Source organism: Staurois parvus, unplaced genomic scaffold, assembly GCF_062004578.1.
Source record: "Staurois parvus isolate SC_StPar_1 unplaced genomic scaffold, SC_StPar_1.0 ptg000154l, whole genome shotgun sequence".
In the NCBI taxonomy this organism is placed as follows: Eukaryota; Metazoa; Chordata; class Amphibia; order Anura; family Ranidae; genus Staurois; species Staurois parvus.
In genome coordinates this window covers 23,717,342-23,740,839 of record NW_028317950.1, presented here as the reverse complement: position 1 = coordinate 23,740,839, position 23,498 = coordinate 23,717,342, and the positions used below count along the sequence as shown (strand labels likewise).

Sequence of the window (23,498 nt, the reverse complement as noted above, 5' to 3'; positions counted from 1 at the left end):
GCGGTGCAGAATTCCTGTAATGAAAATCAGTTACTACAGCTCTCTCTGTGCATCCTCTTTTTTTTTTGTTATTTTTTATTAACAGGGAGCCTGTAGTGGGTGGACTGGCTAGGTGCCTCCCACAGCTCTGTTCTCTACACAGGCTTTGTACAGCACAGTGATGGAGTCACTTGTGCTTTATATTTGGCTTTACAACATTTGGTGCACACAAGTGGATTTATAACCTGTGTGGGGAATAGAGAATATATCGGATTTAAAGATTTGTGCCTGGAGTTCAGTTTTATTAATGCAAGCAGCTGGTGTAGGTGGCTCACGTCAAATAAAAAACATAGGAGAGAAGCTAGAACAAAATCACAGCATTCTAATGTGGCCTTCTAGACTTGGATGCAGTTCTCACCTAGCACTTTGATCTCCACAGGCTTGCAGCTGTTCAACTCTGTCATGCCTTGTATTTCTGTGAAAGTAACAGAGTCACCACTTTCAAAGCCATGACGAGCCTCATCTAGGCAGGTGACAACACCGGGGTTATCCTAGGAAAGCATAAGGATATGTTAAAATAAGCTGAGATACCAGACGTTACTGGATAGTAACAAGCTCCAGGAAGAAGTTGGGTTGTTTTCTGCATTATCCTCTGTGGAGAAGGAGGGGGGACTGTGAACCAGATAAAATTAAATACATAGCAGAGCTCTACTGTGTGCAAAGCAGAGAGGTGAGGACTCCAAGGGTGTGTCAGCATAAATCATAAAGAACTCTCAAAAAGCAATAGGTGATTAAACCCAGCTATAGTAACCCGTAATTAAAACATCAGAATCCACATTACCCCATAATCAAAACTGAATTGTCTCATACCTTTGTTATCATTGAAATCATAGCACTCAGTGGTTGCTCTCCATTGGGATCCAGCACAATAAATTCCTTTCCAAAGTCACAAAACAGCTGCCTGTAGAAAAAAAAAAAAAAAACCAAGTTACACTTACGGTAACGTCTTTTCCAGGAGTCTTTCAGGCCAGCACTCTGAGAGACCTCGGCTCCTCCCCATCTGAGGAAACACCTCCACCTACAATAAAAAAGCTCCACTCCCCTCTGACCTCAGTTCTCCAAGCATCCTCCGGTCATCTGGGGAGACACAATGCGAGACAACATAATCATAATAAGCCATCTTCACATAACCAATATCAACAGTGGGTGGGAAACCGGTGCTGGCCTGAAAGACTCCTGGAAAAGACGTTACCGTAAGTGTAACTTGGTTTTTCCCCTACCGTCTTTCAGGCCAGCACTCTGAGAGGATAAGCGAGTACTCACCCTTCGGGCGGGCTAACTGCTTGTAAGACCTTACGACCAAAGTCCTGCTCCTGCACCGAGACCAGGTCCAGTCTGTAATGCTTGGCAAATGTGTCATAGCTGGACCATGTTGCCGCTCTGCAAATCTGCCCTGGGGAAACCCCTGCTAACTCTGCCTGGGTAGCCGCCACAGCTCGGGTGGAATGTGCCTTGATACCCTCCGGGACCTCCAGGCCTTCTGCCTGATATGCTCCTGTAATCGCCAGCCGCAGCCAGCTGGCCAGCGTCCTTCTAGACGCCTTCTTGCCTCTTCTAGCCCCCTTAAAAAAAACAAAAAGGGATTCGGTGCTTCTGAACTCCCTAGATTTCTCTAGATACTGGAGAACGCACCTTCTGACATCTAAACAATGATACCTCTCCTGATCTACCCCCACCGGGTCAGGAAAAAATGAGGGAAGGACAATGTCCTGTTCCCTCTGGAAACTCCGAGCTACCTTCGGAATGAAGGACGGGTCTGGTCTGAAAACGATCCTGTCTGAAAAAATACGGAGATAGGGTGTTCTGATCGAGAGGGCCTCCATCTCACACACCCTCCTCGCCGTGGTAATCGCCACCAGAAAAGCCGTCTTAATGGTGAGCTCCCCTATCGGACAGGACTCCAAGGGCTCGAACGGAGCCCTAGTCATCCCCCCGAGCACCTTGGCCAAATCCCACACCGGAAATGGTCTGGACCTCGGAGGCCTCTGCCTCACCAGAGCTTTGAAAAACCTACTCACCAACGCCTCCCTGGCCAGGGGCGTCTCCAAGAACACACTGAGGGCCGAGACCTGGCCCTTGAGCGTGCTGACAGACAATCCCTTGTCCGCTCCCGCCTGCAGGAATTCCAACACAGAAACCAAACTATGGGTTGCCACAGCTGTCCGGTCACACCAGGCTGTAAAGCAACCCCAGACCCTACCATAAATGGCCTGGGTCTCCTCCTTCCTACTGGCCAGTAATGTCGCCACCACCCTAGGCGAGAACCCCTTCTCTAAGAGGAGCTGCTGCTCAGAAACCAGGCCGTTAACCGCAATCTTCCTACGCTGGGGCAAAGAACCGGCCCCTGTGTTAACAAATCCACTCTTGGTGGCAGCTCCCAGGGTGGACGAGAGGCCAAACTCTTCAGGGTCGCAAACCACGCCCGCCGCGGCCAGAAGGGAGCTATCAGGATTAACGAGGTCCCCTCTGTCCTGAATTTCCTCAGGACCAGGGGGAGCAAAGGAACCGGGGGAAAGGCGTAACAAAGCCGGTAGTCCCACCTCTGACCTAATGCGTCCACCGCTCTGGACCCGTCCCAGCGGGATAGAGAGAAGAAATTTGGGACCTTGTTGTTCCTTCCTGAGGCAAACAGGTCCACATCCGGGGATCCCCACCTTCGCACAATCTCCTGAAAGACATCGGGGTTCAAGGCCCATTCCGACTCCCTGAGCCGAGTCCTGCTCAGGAAGTCTGCCTTCTGGTTCAGCTCCCCCTTTAAGTGTATCGCAGACAGGGACGCCAAATTCAGCTCTGCCCAGGACAACAGTGTCGCCGCTAAGGCCCCGAGGGCCTTGCTCCGCGTCCCTCCCTGCCTGTTTATATAAGCCACTGCCGTGGCATTGTCCGTCAGGACACGCACGTGCTGGCCCGTGACCCCCGCCTGGAAGGAGTGCAGAGCCTCCCACACTGCCCTCAATTCCTTCCAATTCGAGGATTTGTCCTTCTGCCCTAAGGACCATTCCCCCTGAGTCACCAAATTTCCCAGGTGGGCTCCCCAGCCCCTGGCGCTGGCATCCGTAGTGACCTCCGCGGAAATCGGAAAGCACCACAACAGCCCCTGAGTTATGCTGGACGATCTCCTCCACCACCATAGAGACCTTTTCACACTGGGGGGCACCAAGACCCTGCGTTCTAGGGAGTGACACTTCCTGTCCCAAACCCTCAGGATCCACAACTGGAGGGGACGCATATGCAGACCTGCCCACTGAACCGCCGGAATGGACGCTGTCAGCAATCCAAGTACCGACATGGCCTGTCTTATGGACATCGACCTGCTCCCCTGCAGTAATCTGACTCCGGCCTCCAACTTGGTGACTTTTTCCAAAGTCAGGCTGGTCTTTTGGTCTACCGAGTCTAGAGTGTAGCCCAAGTAAATCACCTTCTGAGAAGGCACCAGGCAGGACTTCTCCAGATTCAAAATCCACCCCAAGCTTTCCAGATGGTTCCTCACTATAACCAGGTCTTGCCGTAAGTGAGCCTCTGAATCCGCGAAGAGCAGCAAATCGTCCAGATAGGCCACCACTGAAATCCCCCTCAAGCGGATAGAAATCAGTGCCTCCGACAGAACCTTGGTGAATACTCTTGGCGAGGAGGAAAGGCCGAATGGAAGAGCCCTGAACTGCCAGTGTCGAATTCCTTCCTCCCCCCCCACTGCCAACCTGAGGAACCTCTGAGAGGCTTCCGCCACGGGCACGTGTAGGTAGGCGTCCTTCAAGTCTATGGATGCCATGAATGCACCTGGTGGGATTAGGGACCTGATCGTAAAAATGGAATCCATGCGGAACCTCCGGTAACGCACTGACTTGTTCAAGGGTTTCAGGTTCAAAATCAGTCTGAACGCCCCAGACGGCTTTTGAACCACAAACACATGGGAATAAACTCCCTTCCCTCGCTCCGCTACCGGAACCCTGGAGATGACCCCCTGGGACTCCAGAATCTCCAAAGCGCCCACCAGAGCCGCGTCCTTCGTCGGATCCCTTGGACGGGTCGTCACCAGAAAAGTCTCGGGTGGCGGTCTCAGAAATTCTAACCGGTAACCCCTTCGGATGACATCCAAAATGAAGGGGCTGGTGACCACGGCTTCCCACTGTGGGAGGAATGCCGCCAATCTTCCCCCCACAGGAGGAACCAAGTCACCTTGGTTTTTGGGGCTGCTCAGGAGGGCGAAAAATTGCTCCCCCTCTTCCCCTACCTCTCTGTCCAGCCGACCTACCCTGACCAGGCGGTCGCAGGCTCAGCCTCTTTGCCGGGCGGGCCTTCCGTGTCCCCCCCTCCTGCATTTTCCTCTTGAGGGGGAAGGACTTTTTCCTATCAGCCGTCCGGTCCAATAATTCCTCCAACCCCGGGCCGAACAGACAGTCTCCTGTGAGGGGGATGCCGCATAACCTAACTTTTGAAGTGATGTCCCCCTGCCATGTCTTTAGCCACAGCGCCCTTCTGGCCGAATTGGTCAGGGCAGCAGACCTGGCCCCCAATCTCACCGACTCTGCGGAAGCATCCGCAATATACCCCACTCCTTGCAAAAGGGTCTCAAAAGAGGCCAAGATTTTTTCCTTGGGAGAGTCTGCCACAATATGGGCCTGTAATTGCGTAAGCCAATACTCTAAGTTCCTGGCTACCACTGTCGTAGCCATGGCCGGCTTCAGGTTGTACAGGGTCGAGTCCCAGGCCTTCCTAAGGAGAGACTCTGCCCTTCTGTCCAATAAGTCTGGTAAGACCCCCATGTCCTCAAACGCTAGGTCAGTTCTCCTGGTTGTTTGGGAAAAGGCCGCGTCTAGCCTGGGGCTCTTGTTCCAGACCGCCTCCGGGTCTTCCGAAAACGGAAACCTCCTCCTCAATGCTTTTGAGAAGAACGGTTTCCTTTCCGGGTCTTGCCACTCCTTCTTAATCGTGTCTACCAAAATGTCATGCACAGGAAACATTCTGTGCTGGTGCTCCTCCAATCCCTGATACATTTGGTCGTGGAGAGATAAGGCCTTAACCTCCTCCTTAATGTCCAGGGTTTCGTATATAGCCCCCAGGAGCTCATCAACCTCCTCTAGGGTCAACTTATACCGGGAGGGGCCCCTCCCTTCCTCCGAGGGACCCTCACCCGCTGATTCCTCCTCAGACTGGGAGTCCCCCACTGGTTCCTCCCCAGTCATAAGGGGTTCCCGACGACTCACCGAAGCCACCTGGGGGGGGGGGGGAAGTGTAGGTAATGGGAGGGCAAACCTCTCCATGAGGGACTTGAAGGAGTCGAAGGTGGTAGCCAACTCCTTCACTGACCTAGCTAGGTCCCCCTGTTCCGGCTTCTCCTCCCTCACCAACCCCTGTATACATGGGCCACAAAGAACCTTTCGCCAAGATTCTTTTAAAACTTCCTTACAGGAAGGGCATCTCCGCTTGGGCTCCTGGTGCCTAAGTTTAGCTCGGGCCTTGCCCTGCAAGACACAAAAGAAAAAGGGGGGAGGAGGGAAGCTCAATCAGTCCGACACTAAACGCCCCCCCCCCCCTGCTTCCCGGCAGAGCAACAAGGGCCTGAAAAACCGCAGACCCCTTGCCCTACCTTCTGCTAGGGGCCCACAGGTAGGGGAGGCCTCCACTGAGGCACCTTACCTGTGACTGGCTGGTGCTGGCATCTCCTGGTCCCGGTGCCTCCGACATCCCGTACCGGAGGGTGGTCGCCTGGTGCAGGTCTGTCCCCCAGACCGCTGTGCACCTCACCGCCATATTCGAATTTCGCGCCGCCGTGGTGTGAAGGCCGCGACCGGAAGCGGAAGTCGCGGCCCTGGGCGAAGCCCCGCCCCTTCCGCCGGAAACCGCCGTCTCCCGACGTCCGGCCCGGCAAAGCCCTCAGACCGCCAGCATGGGAAGGAGCGGAACTCCCCCCGATCCTCCCCAGACCTCACCACGGCCACCCCGACACCCCCCCTCGCCGGAGGGGGTCGGGGGGCGAAGAGCAGGTAAGTGCCCTGTCCCGTCCCCCGGGATGCACTCTCACTGCTGGCAGCCTGCCCTGAGAGGATATGCAGCCGGACACTCCGGCCTTCACTCCCGGCTGCGTCGGGCCTCACAGCCGGCTATCCGGCCCTCGGCACCCCTATCGTCCTCCTGCGCCTCCTCGTGTCTCCCCACCGGAGGAAACACCTGAACTGAGGTCAGAGGGGAGTGGAGCTTTTTTATTGTAGGTGGAGGTGTTTCCTCAGATGGGGAGGAGCCGAGGTCTCTCAGAGTGCTGGCCTGAAAGACGGTAGGGGAAAAAAAAAAAAAAAAAAAATTACACACACATCCCACCTCCTGACAAGACTTTTTGGATCGACTTTTGAAAAGTAAATCATTCTTCATAATGTTCTTACAGCATTTTTGGGCCCAACACCTAGATGATTCTTCAAAAGAATGTTTAATGCACAATTCAGGGAACGTTTTTACACTTGTTCATCCTTCTCTATCAAAGCATCTGCCTGAATAGGTGTACAATCGACACCACTTTATAATTGGATGCCTCTTTTCTTTTATTGTACTGAATATTTTCAAAGAAATAAGATTGGAAATGAAAATTAAATACGCTTTATCAATTTTTACAGGCCTTTGAGTTGGAGCATATTATCTGTAGCTCACAACTTCACCTAAAGCCAAGAGAGGAATGAGCACCTTAAAGTCTACTTTCACACTGATCCAAATACAAACCTTCCTCTGATTGGATAAAGGTGAGGCGGTGGGCGAGTGGCTGCCTCAATTTTGTTCCAGGAGCAGGACAGAAGTCCTTGTACAACTTCTGGAACAGTGCTGTATATTGTATATAGTTGATACATACAGGTTATACAGTACTTTCAGCAGGCACATCTGTTCGTGAAGAAAATAGTTCATTTGGACAAGCATGGTTCAAACAAAAAGGCACAGTAAATTTGGAGTTAGGCCAACACCTTTCACAGACTGACACCAGCGAAGAGCATGTCATGTCAGCTCTCCACAGAAGCTTTTATTATAACGTACAAGTATGCACAGCACATTATGGCACTTTGTAAAGTGGCCCTCTCCAATGCTAGAAATCAATCAACTTCATTACTTCAGTCTTCTGCACGTCCTCTTGCGGGTTAAGGAGGCTTCGGTGTCACCTTGACTGTTGGTATATGCATACAGGCATTCATTCATCCTGGCACTTACAGATGCCAGACACTGAGCTGCGCATGAGTGGCTGTCAGCATACAAGTTGTAAAAAGCTGGCAGGCAGGGGGATAAATTTTATAGGGGGGAAAAAAAAATAAAAAAAGAAAAACAGTCTTCTATTGCAAACATCTTCCAGAAGTTCACATTGCAAATTTAACTTTGCATTAAGAAGGGAAAGTACGGAGTTCTTGTAAGCATTTCTTTAAAATCGGGTAAACTAATATGAGATGAAAATTTCAGGTTTACAAGTTCCAGCTAGCAGCCAGAGCTTGGTGCACTTTTCTCATTTTCCAGCTAAGCTTAAAAAGTGATAGTAAATAAATTTTTTTGATAAATGAGCCAATAGCAGAACTTACATACTCTTGCTGTTTTTAGAATGTATCTCCTCTAAGCTTCCTCTTCATACTGTCCCCTGGGCATGTTGCCTGACTCCAGGTATGTGGGTGCTCCTGTGCCTGCTGGGACATTTGGTGTCCACTGGAGTCTCCACTAATGCACCCTTCCGCTTAGAAATACAGTGCTGTTAAAAAGTATTTGTCCCCTTCCTGTTTTTTTTTTTTTTTCTATGCATATTTGTCACACATGATTTAGAGCAGCAAACAAATGCTAATACTACACAACAATAACCCGAGTGAATACAAAATGCAGGTTTTAAATGTTGACTTCATTAAAAAGGAAAAAGCTATACAAACCAAACCAGGCCTATGTGAAAAAGTAACTCCTCCCCGCTTCCTAAACCCTGATTTAACTGGTATTTTTTTTGAAAGCCAAGTTAAATTTCACTTGCCACACTCAGGCCTGATTACTGCCAGATCCACTGAATAAAGAAATCACTTAAATAGAAGCTGTCTGACAAAGTGAAGCACTCTATAAGATCTTAAAAAGCATCACATGTGATCTAAAGAGCTTCAAGGACAGGTGAGAAACAAACTGACATGCATCAGTCTGGAAAGTGTTACAAAGCCATTTCTAAGGCTTTGGGATTTCAGCAAACCAGGGTGAGAGCCATTATCCACAAATGGAGACAACTTGGAACAGTGGTGAACCTTCCCAGGAGTGGCTGGCCTACCAAAATTACTCCAAATGCACGATTCCTCATCCAGGAGGTCATAAAAGAAAGCAGAGGAACATCTGAAGAACTGCAGATCCCACTTACCTCAGTGTTAATGATTCAACAATAAGACTGGAAAAAATGTCATCCATGGGAGTTCCAAGGCGAAAGCCACTGCTGACCAAAATGAACACAAAGGCTCATCTCACATTTGCCAAAAAAAACCTCCCATCTTGATTATCCCCAAGACTATTGGGCAAAGATTCCATAAACCAAGACGACAAAAAGTTGGACTTTTTGGAAGATGGGTGTCCCATTTCATCTGGCATAAAAACACAGCATTTCACAAAAATATCATACAAACATGGTGGTGGTAGTGCAATGGTCTGGGGCTGCTTTGCAGCTTCAGGTCCTGGACGACTTGCCATAATTGATGGAACCATGAATTTTGAAGTCTACCAGAAAATCCTGAAGAATGTTTGGCCACCAGTACCTCACATCAAGCTCAAGAGCACTTGAGTTATGCAGGTCAATTATCCAAAACACACCAGCAAGTCCACCTCTGACTAGGCCACTCCAAAACCTTAAATTTGTTTTTTGAGCCAAAGTCTGGACTTAAATCCGATGCTGTGACCTGACCTTAAACAGGCTGTCAATGCTCAAAAACCCTCCAATGTGGTGAAATTAAAACAATTCTGCAAAGAAAAGTGGGTCAAAATTCCTCCACAGATATGTGAAAGACTCACTGCCAGTTATCACAAATGCTTTGTTACAGTTGTTGCCACCAAGGGTGCCACAATCAGTTATAAGGTTTGGGGGGGGGGGGGGGGGGCCAATTACTTTTTCACATAGGGCCAGCTTTTTTCCCCTTAATTAAATCATTTAAAAACTACGCTTTGTACTTACTTAGGTGATTTTACAATTTGATGATCTGAATCTTGTGACAAATATGCAAAATAAATAAATAGTGGCAAATCCTTTTTCACAGCACTGAACAAAATTAGGGCAACCCTTCCTGAGAGGGACACAAAAGTCACACCGACTAAACCGTTGCTGTCAATCATCGCTGTGAGGAGTAAGGGAGGCATAGCTTTTGCTCCATGTCCCTCTCACTCAGGAACAGCAGCACGGAAAATGATAGTTCTAAATGGGTGCACATATGCCTCAAATATAAACTTTCAGACAGAACGCCAAGCAGCAGATACTGCAGAATTCTCGTCTTAGAAATCCCATTCAGCCAGGTTTGTGATCACCTTTCATCTTTACATGTATATTACATATTTTTTTGTAAAATATTTTACAGGAAAGCAAAAACCATTTACAAATCCAATTCAACTCACCCAAAGAGGCCCCGGGTGTTGGCCACAATGAACTTGATGTTGTGACTGTGGCAAAAGTCACCCACTCGTAGCTGCTCCTCCAAAGTGGAGTCTGTGAGGATCACCAACTACAAAGACAGAATGGGCAGTAAATGAGAAGGTGAACAGAACGACACAGGAAACTGTCTGGATCAACATCTCAAGCCTACTACTGATCCATGCTGTCTTCTTGTTTATCACCAGTAAAATGTGGAAACATGTTGAGAGAAATGTGGTCAATAATGCGGTCCTCTCCTGAAAATGCCAGTGTGCATGATCCAATGGTTTTAATCCCGTCAGTGATGCCATTATGCAAAAATATTAACATTCTTTACTAAAGATGAATTTACCTGAAAGCTAGAGAGGAAGTCCTCAGTCAAGGGCTTGATGGAAGCGGATACAGACACATAACGGTTCAGCTCAACCAGACTTGGAAGACAAACCTCTGCTCTGTTTTTACCGATGTCTCCCTCTCGGAGATAGAACTGACAGACAATTACAAGTTACAAACTATACAATAACCCATCAGCCGCATACAAGCATAGGTTTCATAAAGCTCTGTATACCTGAGAGGAAATGTCCCTCCATTCGGCATTTACTTGGTCATGTATGGTGACTGACTTCACACCTCCTAGGATAATGTTCTTGGCTATCTCAACACCAAGGCCACCCAAACCTGAGATGAGAACATTGGAGTTCTGCATTCGCTTCATCGCTTCATGGCCCAAGACATAGCTGAAAAAAAAGCAACCAAAACTGCTGAAGTAATGACACCAAGAAACAGGGGCACTGGGCATGATATCTCTGCATGTGTTATATAAAACAAGTAATGTTCAAAAACACCCTGCCTAACTAATAAGGCCATCGCCCAGTAAGCTGTGTGTTTCAAAGTGGGTACTATAACGTGCCAGCACATACATCTATTAAAATTCCCCTGTGCCGCTTTCCAAAACACCACCAATTCTGCACACAAAATCTGACTTTTTTTTTTTATAAACTAAGGGTCAGCAGTTAGGTCCAGGCCCCAAATCCCTTCATAGTGAACCAAAGATATATGTCCTTGTCATTTGTAATGGTGAGTGTTAAAGCTCCACAAGCCAGAGACTTTTTCTGGTGATAGATTGGCATTAACAACCTGAAACAAGTATACACTAGTCATCCTCGCTCAGCTCTTGCTGACACAAACCACAAGTTAAATGCACAATGAATGTAGCCCATTTAAAATCGTTCCTCTTACATACAGTAGCATACCAACTGAGTAGGCTATTAAAGCATATTTCCAGGTTTCAAATTGTTTAGAAAAAGCTGGTCCAAACAAATTAGCTGCTTCAGTAACAGCTGCAGTGGCTGAGAGCTGTATAAACTGTATGTAGCGTCAGCGATATACAGTAAACAAGGCTGTGTTCTGGCAGGGGAACGAGCCATTTCCATATTGCTCCTGAACAAATTCAAGTCGGACTGGGCACTGCTCATTCTGTCATTCACAGGCAGCCTTGTAATCTATGAACGAATATAAAGCCTCCTCTGATTGGCTGAACTGGACTGATGACACGACAAACTCAGTGTCAGCCAATTAGAGGAAACTTAAGTTTTCATTCACATTCTATCCCAGTGCCAGAACACAAATGCGGTGTACTGTGGGGGGGGGGGGGGGGGCTTGTTCAATTAAGCCTTTATACTAAAACGATTGGTATCCACCAGATTTTACATCCTCCAGCTTTAGTAAATCCCCCAATGTATGTAGCTGAGGCGAACAATAGTTAATCTGGATCACCTTGGCCCAAAAAACAAAGTTAAAGCGGAGCTCCACCCAAAAGGGGAAGTTCCGCTTTAAGCCACATTAAGGATTGGCACTTTTGGGGTTAACAGGTACCCGCTCCTAGTTCCATTGCGATCGCCTAGGCAATCGGAAGTGGAAGTTGTCCTACCCCCCTCCCTCCCAGTTTTTGTAGCTGCTGACTTTTTTTTTCTCAGGTGGAACTCCGCTTTAAATGAAACCTGGAGATCAACTTTCTTCCCTATTGGCACAAACTGGATCTCACACAATGAGGTTTTTGCCCTCCCCTATATAAATTGAGGGTTTAGGTTCTGACAATGCAGGTTTTCGTTCATTTTTTTTTTCAGTTTAAAACACCAGAGACGTGTTCGTTTGCAACCTGACCAGCTATGTAACTCCAAAGGATTAGAAGACTTTAAAGGATTGTGCATTTAATGGCCATTTCCTAATTTCCAGTTTTTGCATTTGGAAAAAAAGTGCTAGTTATCCATCTGCTAGTCTTTATGATACAGTTGTTAGGATTGCTGGAGTCCTTAACCACTTGAGTTTCAATTTAACTTTTTTTTTTGTATCCAATTAAAAAATAATTTTATACCTGATGATTACTTTAAACCCCAAAGATTATATATTTACTGAAAGCAAACACCCTAGAGAACAAATTTGTGGCAGTTCCAATTCTTAATGTCACATGATATTAGAACAAATACACAAAGTTAATTTTAGGGCACCCAAACAATAAATTACCTTTTTTGGGGGGTAAAATTTAAAAGGATGAAGTTGCACAGAGTAAATACATAACAAACATTAAATATTGTGTGCATCTGTGAAACAGTGAAAAAACTTCAATAACCTACATTTTGCATAGGCGATATTTTAAAAGCCCCTAAAAGCCAGGTAATCAGTTTAGAGTTACCCAGGAGTCCTGGTGCTAAAATGATTGATCTCACTTTGATGTGTGGTGATATATGTAGTGCAATTGCCCTTTTTGTACGTAGGCACCTCAATGCATGCGTTTATGTATTGTATGCATGTGTAGGGGTGGAGAGATCAACTTTTTGGATTTTTTGTGTGTCTCTTTAAATATATATATTTTTTTTTACCTCATGACTTTATAGCCATCACATAGGAGACAAATAGCCCCCTATGAAATCGCATATAGGTGACAGGTCCTCTTTATGGGGGGGGGGGTGGAGAGTGTGTACAAGGAGAGAAGAGGACCAGTGTTTACAGCCAGGGTCACTATGAGACCCCCACCCCTCTTGTTTACTTTAGCAGTGGGGCCAATGACAGCTCCTTCTAAAGTAAACAAAGGAGCCATCACTGCGTAAATTGACGATACAAGTACCTGACATAAATAAATGACAGAGCCAGCAAGTGAGGGAGTCTGTAGTACACACTGCCCCCTCACTGCAAACACTGATCATCTGCTATCCTGCCTCTTTGCACACACTTTCCCTCTCTTTTGTTTACATTCTGCTGTCAGCAGGGAATTCCCGCTGACAGCAAGAGGAGTCACTGGTTGTTAGGACAATGGCGGGTTCTGACTCCTAACAACGAATGCAAAAAACTGATGCAGAAACAGTTGGTTTGTCCATTTACTTCTGTTTAGGTCCACTTCTGTGTTTTTAAGCAGACCAAAAACAAAGCTATGAACCGTTTCAAAAAACAGATCTTAAACTACTTGCCCTCCTGAGGCTTTACCCCCCTTCCTGACCAGGTCATTTTTTGTGTTACGGTGCTGTGTTACTTTAACTGACAATTGCACGGTCATGCAACACTGCCCACAAAAGAAATGTCCTTTTGTTTCCCAATACGAGTAAATTGGTTTACGTGCAAATTATAGTGTTTACAAATGGTGGTATAGATACTGGAATTTTTTGTTTTTTGCTAGGAATGGTTGCGATCAGCGACTTATAGCGGGACTGCGGCAGGCATTCTGACACTGGGGGAAACTGTGTCACTGACATCCCCAGTGACACCAATACAGTGATCAGTGCTAAAAAAAAAAAACACGCACTGACACTGTACTAGTGGCATTGGGCAGAAAGGGGTTAACCTGAGGGGCAAAGGGTTAACTGTGTGCGTTTTACTATGGGGCTTTGTGTTTGTGCTTCACTGTAATCACACTTCTTTGCATGGCACAGCCATCCAAAAGCAGTGTGCACGGGCTGACAGGGAGAACTGTTTACAAACAGTTCTCCTCCCCATTTAAGATGCTCAGCATTTACCGGGTGCCAGCAAGTAATCACCTGGTGATTGACAGCCGCGGCCGTAAATGGCGGCGTGGGTAGGTAGCGCATGCCCTCTACCTGGAAATGCAAAATCATGTATATATACAAACGTGATTTTGTGCACCTGTGCCGCCCTGTAGCAGTACATTTGCTATAGGGCGGTTGGGAAGCAGTTAACAGGCGTCGTCAAACAAATTTATGAAAAACAGAAAAATGGTCCGCAAGTGTGAAGGGGGCCTAAGACATACGACTGAAAGGATACTTACAGCTGACGGGAATAGAGACCCTCATCGATCTCTGCTTCACTGCTGTTTCGAGCCATGCCCTGCAAGAAAGCCAAATCATTACCATCTCTGATGACAAAGACCGTAACTTATAACTATTTAAGGTCTTGTTTGTGGGGCACTTACGTTGGCTGACAATTCTGCTACTGTGCTCACATAAACTGTAGAAGAGCTACTTGAACTCGTACTTGAATCTGTTCCCGATACAGCCACACGTCGCTTCTTGGACAGCGGCGAGCTGGACCTCTAAGTTGGAGAATATGAAAAGGTCAGGTTAGACATGACGGCAACAGAAACAAGCAACTAAAGATCAGTATGAACTGACAAACTTTTCCCACAGAGAATACAAATCAAAGTGGTCAAATTCACTAAAGGTTACCGCATGTGCTATGAAGGTCAGAAATATCGCATGAGATAATAAAGGAGTCAAATCATCATAGCAAAATATCGAATGTGAGGTAAACACAGCACAATTGTTAAAATGGTGAGATAAATACCGCAAAACATGAGATAAATCATTAAAGTCAATTCATTGAAAAACATTTATCACCTGGTGTTTGCTGGCAATATATCAGAAATGTACAAAACAATTAGAGGAACTCTGCACTGGCCGAAAAGTATACAATGTATCAGTGTAAAAAAATGTTCTCCTCTGAGCTCAGGACTTAAAGTCAATTGTAACATTTTATCAGAGGGAGATCATTTTGTGAACTGAAAGCACACTACAATGAATTCATAGTTTCACATAATTGCTGTGTGCATTCTGGTGCAATGTTAGCCTGCAAAAAGTGAAAAAAAAAAAAACCCCACAAAAAATAACACAAAAATGCCAAATATCGCAAAACAAATATCGCATTTGGTATACAACACGTTTTTAGTGAATTGAATACTTTTGAAATACTGCACAAGCTATTTTAACTCAAAAATTCGTGTGGTATTTATCTGAATTGACCCCAAAGTATAGAATGCTGGAACTAGTAGCTCCTCAACACCCAAAGTGCAAAAGGTAACGCACAAACAGTTAGGACAGTATTTATTAAATATAACAAAAGACCTTGCATTGTCAACTTCCAGTTAGATCACCAAGGCACCGTGATTTCATTCAGCCTCACTGCCAGGTCCTTGGAAAGCAAAGTATTGAAAAACTTAAAGTGGAACTTCACTCTCTCAATCAACATGGACTATTTTTAATCCTTATGCTGCCAGCATTAGTAAATTAAAAAAAAAAAAAAGTATATATTTAATTTTAAACTTTTTTTTTTTTCTTTTTACATTTCTTCAGTTACTTCCTGGTTTCCATACCTAGGCAAATTATGTAATACATCCCAGCAGCCTTCAGGAAGGGGGTTCTCAGCTCAGCCTATGCCTGAGCTAAGGGCAGTTGGATCCCAGGAAGTAAATGATACATGAATCATCTGCCCTTACTCAAGATCGCTATTGCCAGAAATGCCAGAGTCCGTTTTTCAAAATGATTTTGCAGCAAAATAAAGTATGGAGACATGGATGGATGGATGAATTAAAGAGAATTTTGGTTTGTGGCGCTCAGATGCAGTCTAGTTCCACCTGAAGAGCTCCAGCACATTACAGTGTTGATTAAAGCACCAGCACAGTCACAAACTTTCACATGCTACTCCACATCCATAAGTGTTTTCTTCCTTCCCCAGGAGAGCCAATAAAGATGCATGCTGACTCAAAAAGTACCAATGATGATGGATATTGCTTGGTTGTTATGGGCACTTAACAGCCAGGCAAAAGGTATTTTGAAAAGAACAGCAATGGCAACCCCCAGACGCTAATGACAGGATTACATGGGAGTTTGAACACACAAATGCCGCATGGAGCATCTCTATTGAACTAGCATTGCTATGTCAGCACAGCATGCAGCAAGACTAGAGCTTCATTAAGCACTTTGTGTATAGAGTCATTCAATTTACTAAGCCTCTAGAGTCAGGACACATGGGAGGAAAACTGCATTTTCACAGCTTACCAATAAAGGGTCCTTAGAAGAAGAAGAAAAAAAACAAAACAAGATCCAATACACCAGGATCGGTGCATAAGCAATGCCTTTCGGGGCAACGCACACACGCTGCTGACCTTCTTGTTCCTTTCCTTCAGGCATTATAAACCAAGCAAATACATTCACACAACTATCCAATCCTACCTCTTAAATGAAATGTACATGAAAAACACACATCATGAAACAAGAACAGATGCTACCATGGCAGGCTGTCTGACTGCATGGGTTAAAGCAGTATGCCCAAGGCTCTTTTGGCCATACTTCTATGGATCAGAGGAGTGCACTTACGCCTGCACTTCTGGGACTTCACAGAGCCGGCCTAGGCTCTGCAGGGATCCAGACGTCAGGAACCACCCAGATACTTGAGCGGCATCTAGCGCAGCCTCTCAGAGGTGTGCCGAGATCCTGAGCCAGCCGCTGCCACCCCCTACACAGCCCAGTGAGTGCAGGAGGGGCAGAACAAAAAGCTGCTGTCTGACAGTCACCACACTCTGCTCACTGAAGACAGAGAACGGAGTGATCATCAGACATGTGATTGCTTGGTTCTCAGTCATAGGGGGAGATTCTACAGCCATTTAGGGGAGTACGTAGGATTTTTTTTTTATGCCCTTATTTCTCTTTTGTTAGAATTCCTTCTCTTCATCCTTGCTGCCAGTCAGCGATTTAACCACTTCCCGACCGGCGGTTGCATATAAACAGCCGGACGGTGGCAGTGCAGGGTCGGGTGGCCGTTTATAAACGGCCTCCCCGCACTCTGCTTGAGCGCGCTGCCTGGGAGCGCGCAGCACCGCGATCCGGTGCCCACTGTGTCCTCCGGACACAGTGAAACACCAATCGGACGGGACCTCTGTACGAGGTCCCGATCATGTGATCACTGATTGGCCAATCAGTGATCACATGCAAAGTATTAAGCAAGATGTCACTTGTGACATCATTGCTTACCACGTGTGAAATCTGTGAATGATCACAGAGGTCACATGGTATATGGCTATTCACAACAGCCTTGTACCATGTGACAAGCTGTGACCAATCACAGCTCACTCAGTACTTCTCAATGGAGTGCAAGAATGCAGACAGAGAGAAAGAAATGATTGCATTACATCCTATATGGGTGTAAAAGCAATCAGTGTAAAAGAAAAAAAAAATCATCACCCCCCACAAGTAGTACAGTGTCACCATGGTGACACTGTACTGCTAGGGTGACAGTATGTAAAAAAATAAATAAAAAAATAAAATAAAAATGTAAAAAAAAAAAATGTTTAAAAATAATTTTTGGTTATAAACTAATTTGGATTTTTTTTTTTTACTAAAAAGATAACAAAATAAATTTTGGCAAAGATTTATGATGAAATAATATTTATTTGCAAAATTTTATAAAAAAAAACACTTTCAAAATTTTTGGACTTTCATTTACATAGCAAAAAAAATAAATATCCCAGTGGTGAATAAATACCACCAAAATAAAGCTTTATCTGTGTCAAAAAAAATGGTAAAAAATTCATTTGGGTACAGTGTTGCATGACCGTGCAATTGTCATTCAAAGTGTGATAGCGCTGAAAGCTGAAAATTGGCCTGGTCAGGAAGGGGGTAAAAGTGTCCGGTCTGGAAGTACCGGTAGTTTAAAAAAAAAAAAAAAAAAAAAAAAAAAAAAAAAGGAACCAAAGCCTCATGACAACCGTGAAATGATCATTATTCTATGGGAAGATTGTAGCCTATAATTCTCATACTGCTGACACTAGAAAAGTCAGGGAAAAAAAGTTTCAATTATCACCAGTTAACCGACATGGTGAACCTGACAACCCAAGAGTCCAACACATTCGGTTATTATTGCAAACATACCTATAGGGAAAACTCTGGTGCTTCTAGCCCCTAGCCCAACACACGCGTGTCCCTGCTGACATGCACGGAAAATGACAGAACTCTATTGAAAGACTGATAATGTCAAGAACACCTGCAACTACAATGCCAGCATTAATTCCTAGCCGATGGATGAGCTGCACGGCATGGATGGCGATTTATCCCAGTAAATGATGATCAATGGGCAGAGGAACAGGTGTGTGGTCTGCTTCTAGGAATAGAGATTACACCAACACATGAGAAAGTGAAAGCCTTAAATTGTGACGCTGCACACACCATCTGCTATCATCTGGAAATCCCCTTCCCTGACACATGAGCCATGACCTCGAGTCACAGGCAGGCCACTAAGGGGTTACTCCATACCAGGAAGAGGTAATCTGAGCTTGGGGTGGGGTCCACTTCACCATAGACGCCCAGGACAAGAATCTGATATTAAAATGGGATTAAAAATACACTGCGGTACAAAACTGTCCTATGCTGATCCCTACCAATGTCATTCATGTTCTCAGCCAACACCTCACAGAGCGGGTATCCAGAAGAAATGGATGAAAACTACAATGAGGCCAGGTGGAGGCAGAGGACACAATATACTTCCTGTAACCTGGATACACAGAGAAAGCAGCTTCACAGCAACCTGTCAGAACACCATCAAGAGGCCCCGGCCCCCACAAGTGACCCTCTCCCAGGTTTTATGTAAACATACACCCACCCGGGGCGGGTCACTGAGCATCACATCAACAGAAAATGACTTTAGGGACTGACAAAATCAAAATATTTTTCTCAATGAAAAAACTAAGAAGACGTTCCACATTTTACCACCAAATAGGATGAATGAGAGGGCATGAGACACAGAACATGTATGGGATGTGACCGCACACTTTACTGAATGATCACACAGTCATTCTAATACAGGACACAAGATTACATTGCATCTGCCTCACCAACCTCTATATCCATTGTAGAGACCGCACAATTCTACATTGCATCTGCCTCACCAACCTCTTATACCCATTGTACAGACCGCACAATTCTACATTGCATCTGCCTCACCAACCTCTTATACCCATTGTACAGACCGCACAATTCTACATTGCATCTGCCTCACCAACCTCTTATACCCATTGTACAGACCGCACAATTCTACATTGCATCTGTCTCACCAACCTCTATATCCATTGTACAGACCGCACAATTCTACATTGCATCTGCCTCACCAACCTCTTATACCCATTGTACAGACCGCACAATTCTACATTGCATCTGTCTCACCAACCTCTATATCCATTGTACAGACCGCACAATTCTACATTGGATCTGCCTCACCAACCTCTATATCCATTGTAGAGACCGCACAATTCTACATTGCATCTGCCTCACCAACCTCTTATACCCATTGTACAGACCGCACAATTCTACATTGCATCTGCCTCACCAACCTCTTATACCCATTGTACAGACCGCACAATTCTACATGGCAATGGATATCGAGGTTGGTGAGGCAGATGCAATGTAGAATTGTGCGGTCTGTACAATGGGTTTAGAGGTTGGCGAGGCAGATGCAATGTAGAATTGTGCGGTCTGTACAATGGGTTTAGAGGTTGGTAAGGCAGATGCAATGTAGAATTGTGCGGTCTGTACAATGGGTTTAGAGGTTGGTAAGGCAGATGCAATGTAGAATTGTGCGGTCTGTACAATGGGTTTAGAGGTTGGTAAGGCAGATGCACAGACCGCACAATTCTACATTGCATCTGCCTCACCAACCTCTTATACCCATTGTACAGACCGCACAATTCTACATTGCATGTGCCTCGCCAACCTCTATACCCATTGTAGACACCGCACAATTCTACATTGCAATGGATATCGAGGTTGGTGAGGCAGATGCAATGTAGAATTGTGCGGTCTCTACAATGGATATAGAGGTTGGTGAGGCAGATGCAATGTAGAATTGTGCGGTCTCTACAATGGATATAGAGGTTGGTGAGGCAGATGCACAGACCGCACAATTCTACATTGCATCTGCCTCACCAACCTCCATACCCATTGTACAGACCGCACAATTCTACATTGCATCTGTCTCACCAACCTCTATATCCATTGTACAGACCGCACAATTCTACATGGCAATGGATATCGAGGTTGGTGAGGCAGATGCAATGTAGAATTGTGCGGTCTGTACAATGGGTTTAGAGGTTGGCGAGGCAGATGCAATGTAGAATTGTGCGGTCTGTACAATGGGTTTAGAGGTTGGTAAGGCAGATGCAATGTAGAATTGTGCGGTCTGTACAATGGGTTTAGAGGTTGGTAAGGCAGATGCACAGACCGCACAATTCTACATTGCATCTGCCTCACCAACCTCTTATACCCATTGTACAGACCGCACAATTCTACATTGCATGTGCCTCGCCAACCTCTATACCCATTGTAGAGACCGCACAATTCTACATTGCAATGGATATCGAGGTTGGTGAGGCAGATGCAATGTAGAATTGTGCGGTCTCTACAATGGATATAGAGGTTGGTGAGGCAGATGCAATGTAGAATTGTGCGGTCTCTACAATGGATATAGAGGTTGGTGAGGCAGATGCACAGACCGCACAATTCTACATTGCATCTGCCTCACCAACCTCCATATCCATTGTACAGACCACACAATTCTACATTGCATCTGCCTCACCAACCTCCATATACATTGTACAGACCGCACAATTCTACATTGCATCTGCCTTAGTGATCCCAATATACATTGTACTGACCGCACATAATTCTAATGCATTAGTGCCTGGCTAGGACACACTGCCTGGTTCAACCATGATATCAAACAATGCAGAGCATGACTGGATGAGAACAGCAGATCCATCTGAATCATCAATGCTGGCTCATTACATACAGAGAGGATTCTCCACCCCGACACCCGCTATGAAGAAGTGATCCGACACCCTGACACCCGCTGTGAAGAAGTGATCCGACACCCGCTATGAAGTGATAAACCATTATATCAAACAATGCAGAGCAAGGCTGGGTGAGAACAGCAGATCCATCTGAATCATCAATGCTGGCTCATTACATACACAGTCTGAGAGGATCCCCCACCCCGACACCCAATATAAAGTGATCCTCCACCCCAGCACACACAGAACGAGGTGATCTTCCACCCCAACACACGGAGTGGAAGATCCCCACGTACGGTATGTGTCGGGGTGGAAGATCACATCATATTGGGTGTCAGATTACTTTATATTGGGTGTGTTGGAGTGGAAGATCCCATAGTACTATAAACACACACTGTACGAGGGGCTCTTCATCCCCGACACCCACTATGAAGTGATCTACCACACACACCCAAGGAAGCTTCCACCCTGACATAGTTGAAGCGATCTTCCACCCCGACACCCACTATGAACAGATCCTGCACCCCGACACCCACTATGAACAGATCCTCCACCCCGACACCCACTATGAACAGATCCTCCACCCCAACACAACCACGCAGAGTACGTATATTAGACATGGATGCTAAATCTCTGCACACACACAATACCATCCTGCGGGGAAGGCGATGATCCGCTCGCTGTGTGATTAGACGGAAATGACACCTGGGCTGGTGCTGATGACTCAGGGTGTCAGGAGATCTCGGGCTGGCACTGATCTAGGAGTGACCCGGCCCCTCGTAAAGAAACACCCTGGAAACGCCCGATAACCAGCCCGCCCGACCCAGAAGTAAGCACTCACCAATCCCCCCGGGGCTCGCCCCACATTACTTCTCCAATTCCTCACACCCGGCTCCGGCCTAACACAAAAACAAGATGGCGGCCGCCCGGAAAGCGGCAGAGAAGAGCGTAGCGCGCCCGGCCTCATCAATATACAGCATGGGCGGGTCACATGCCGTCCAATAGGAGGCGGGGCCGCGCCCACTACCCCACCGCGTCTGCTCTGACAGCACGGACCACGTGTTCTAGTGTCATATGACAATGGTGCAGGCAAACTCACGTGATAGCGCCCAACCACTCCTGTGAGCCGAGGTTAAAATGGCGCTGCGCTCCACTGTGGAATGCACCATTCATTTTTGACAAATCTGGACAGACCGATCTCTACCCTCCTAATCACACACGACATGAGAGATGAACATGGGGCCAGGTATGTAGTGAGGAAGATCAATTCCAAAAAGAAGCTTTTAACGCTATAACGTAAACGCCATTCATATACTACTACACATTACATTTCCGGGCTGCCACAGACCTAGGTGATGACCCGCCTCATGTTTCAGCCCAAAAAGAACCACTCCCTACTCCTATTTCCGTCTCGAACCGATTGCTTTTGCGATTCCTCACAACTGGCCCAGCACAGCGGCACAGAAGAGTTCGGCTCCCCCCCCCCCCAATTAAAATACAGCGTGGGCGCACTCACTCTGCGGGGCCTAGACCACGCCCTCGCCGCGTTTACTCTGACAGCTCCAGATCACGTGCCCCAGAGACAGGAGCGTGGAGAGTGCGGGTAAAAACCAGGTGACTACGATTAGCCACTCCCGACGGAGTTAAAATGGCACTGCGTTCCACAGTGGACCGCACCAATCACGATTGTCAAATATGGCCGCCTCTCAAACACACACCTGACATAAGAGATCGGCATACAATCCATTATGTGACAAGGCATACCCTTTTAACATAGAACCAAAACATAACTGTATGACATGTTCTATCATATCAATTCTACCAGCAGAATTGTAGAACAAGTATCCCCATTGGAGAATTTCCCCTCTATTACTTTTCTGGGGACGAGCCAAATTTTGAGGGTTCTTTTACTTTCAATGATAATCGTAAACAGGACAAAAAGGGGTGACTCTCCTTAATAGGGTCACAGACAGCAAGAGAAACCCTGTAATCCTTCTCCACTCTATCCAAAACTAAAAAAAAAAAAAAAAAAGTTTTGCCTTTAGTTATACTTTAAACTGGAGCTCCAGTTGAATAAAAAAAAAAATAAAAGTCAGCAGCTGCAAAAACTGTAGCTGCTGACTTTTAAAATACAGACACTTACCTGTCCCTCGGTCCAGCGGTGTCCTCACCACCACTGGTTTCACCAGCCGTCTTCTCTCCCCGGCATCTTCAGCGTGGGCTCTTGGCTGTGACAGCTTGCTTCATAGCCGGGTGCCCACTGCGCATGCACAAGTAGCCCCGTAGTCTTCTGGGACCCGTCACGTGTCCCAGAAGACTACGGGGAGGAAAAAACTTCCGTTCGCTTTAGGCAATCGCAGAGGAAGTGGTACACGCTTCCCAAAGGTGCCAACCCTTAACAGGGAGCGGGGGACAAAGGCTTAAGGAGGAACTTCCCCTTTTGGGTGGAGCTCCGCTTTAAAGTGCTACTAAACCCAGGTTCCTGCGATCACTATATCTGGTCTCACACAGTACACACAACATGGAAATGCAATTAGTCTAGCAAATATAAACTGCTAAATACTGTTTCTCATCAGCAGTATATAGCAGTCTTGTGACTTCTATCAGTGTTCAGCAGAGCACTGGTTAAAGCTTGTAGGGGTTTTCATTCTCCCCTGACTGTCCTATGAGGCTGCATAATCCCTGACCCTCTGTCTGGACAGTGCTGATTGGCCCTGGTGCTGATCACATTGGGATTTTATTCCCAAAAAAAACAAAAAACAAAAAAAAAAAAAACACCTCTCTAGCAATACACACCAAACTGGG

General features: G+C 46.3%; 1 protein-coding gene across 4 annotated transcripts in view; it reads right to left on the bottom strand.

Moving 5' to 3' along the window:
- UBA1 (ubiquitin like modifier activating enzyme 1) overlaps nucleotides 1-23,498 on the bottom strand; it is an 81,180-nt gene that overhangs the window by 26,966 nt on the left and 30,716 nt on the right. The window contains exons 1-8 of one of the 4 annotated variants that reach the window (XM_089675253.1): nucleotides 22,042-22,065; nucleotides 14,055-14,174; nucleotides 13,911-13,969; nucleotides 10,203-10,371; nucleotides 9,987-10,121; nucleotides 9,619-9,725; nucleotides 850-940; nucleotides 398-530 (exon numbers count right to left, since the gene is read on the bottom strand). In XM_089675253.1, coding sequence (XP_089531379.1) covers nucleotides 398-530; nucleotides 850-940; nucleotides 9,619-9,725; nucleotides 9,987-10,121; nucleotides 10,203-10,371; nucleotides 13,911-13,966 — 691 coding nt within the window. In that variant the 5' untranslated portion in view covers nucleotides 13,967-13,969; nucleotides 14,055-14,174; nucleotides 22,042-22,065. Of the gene's footprint in view, nucleotides 1-397; nucleotides 531-849; nucleotides 941-9,618; nucleotides 9,726-9,986; nucleotides 10,122-10,202; nucleotides 10,372-13,910; nucleotides 13,970-14,054; nucleotides 14,175-21,343; nucleotides 21,368-21,534; nucleotides 21,691-22,041; nucleotides 22,066-23,498 lie in introns of those variants that run through there. The other 3 variants (XM_089675250.1, XM_089675252.1, XM_089675251.1) reach the window with 3 other exon arrangements.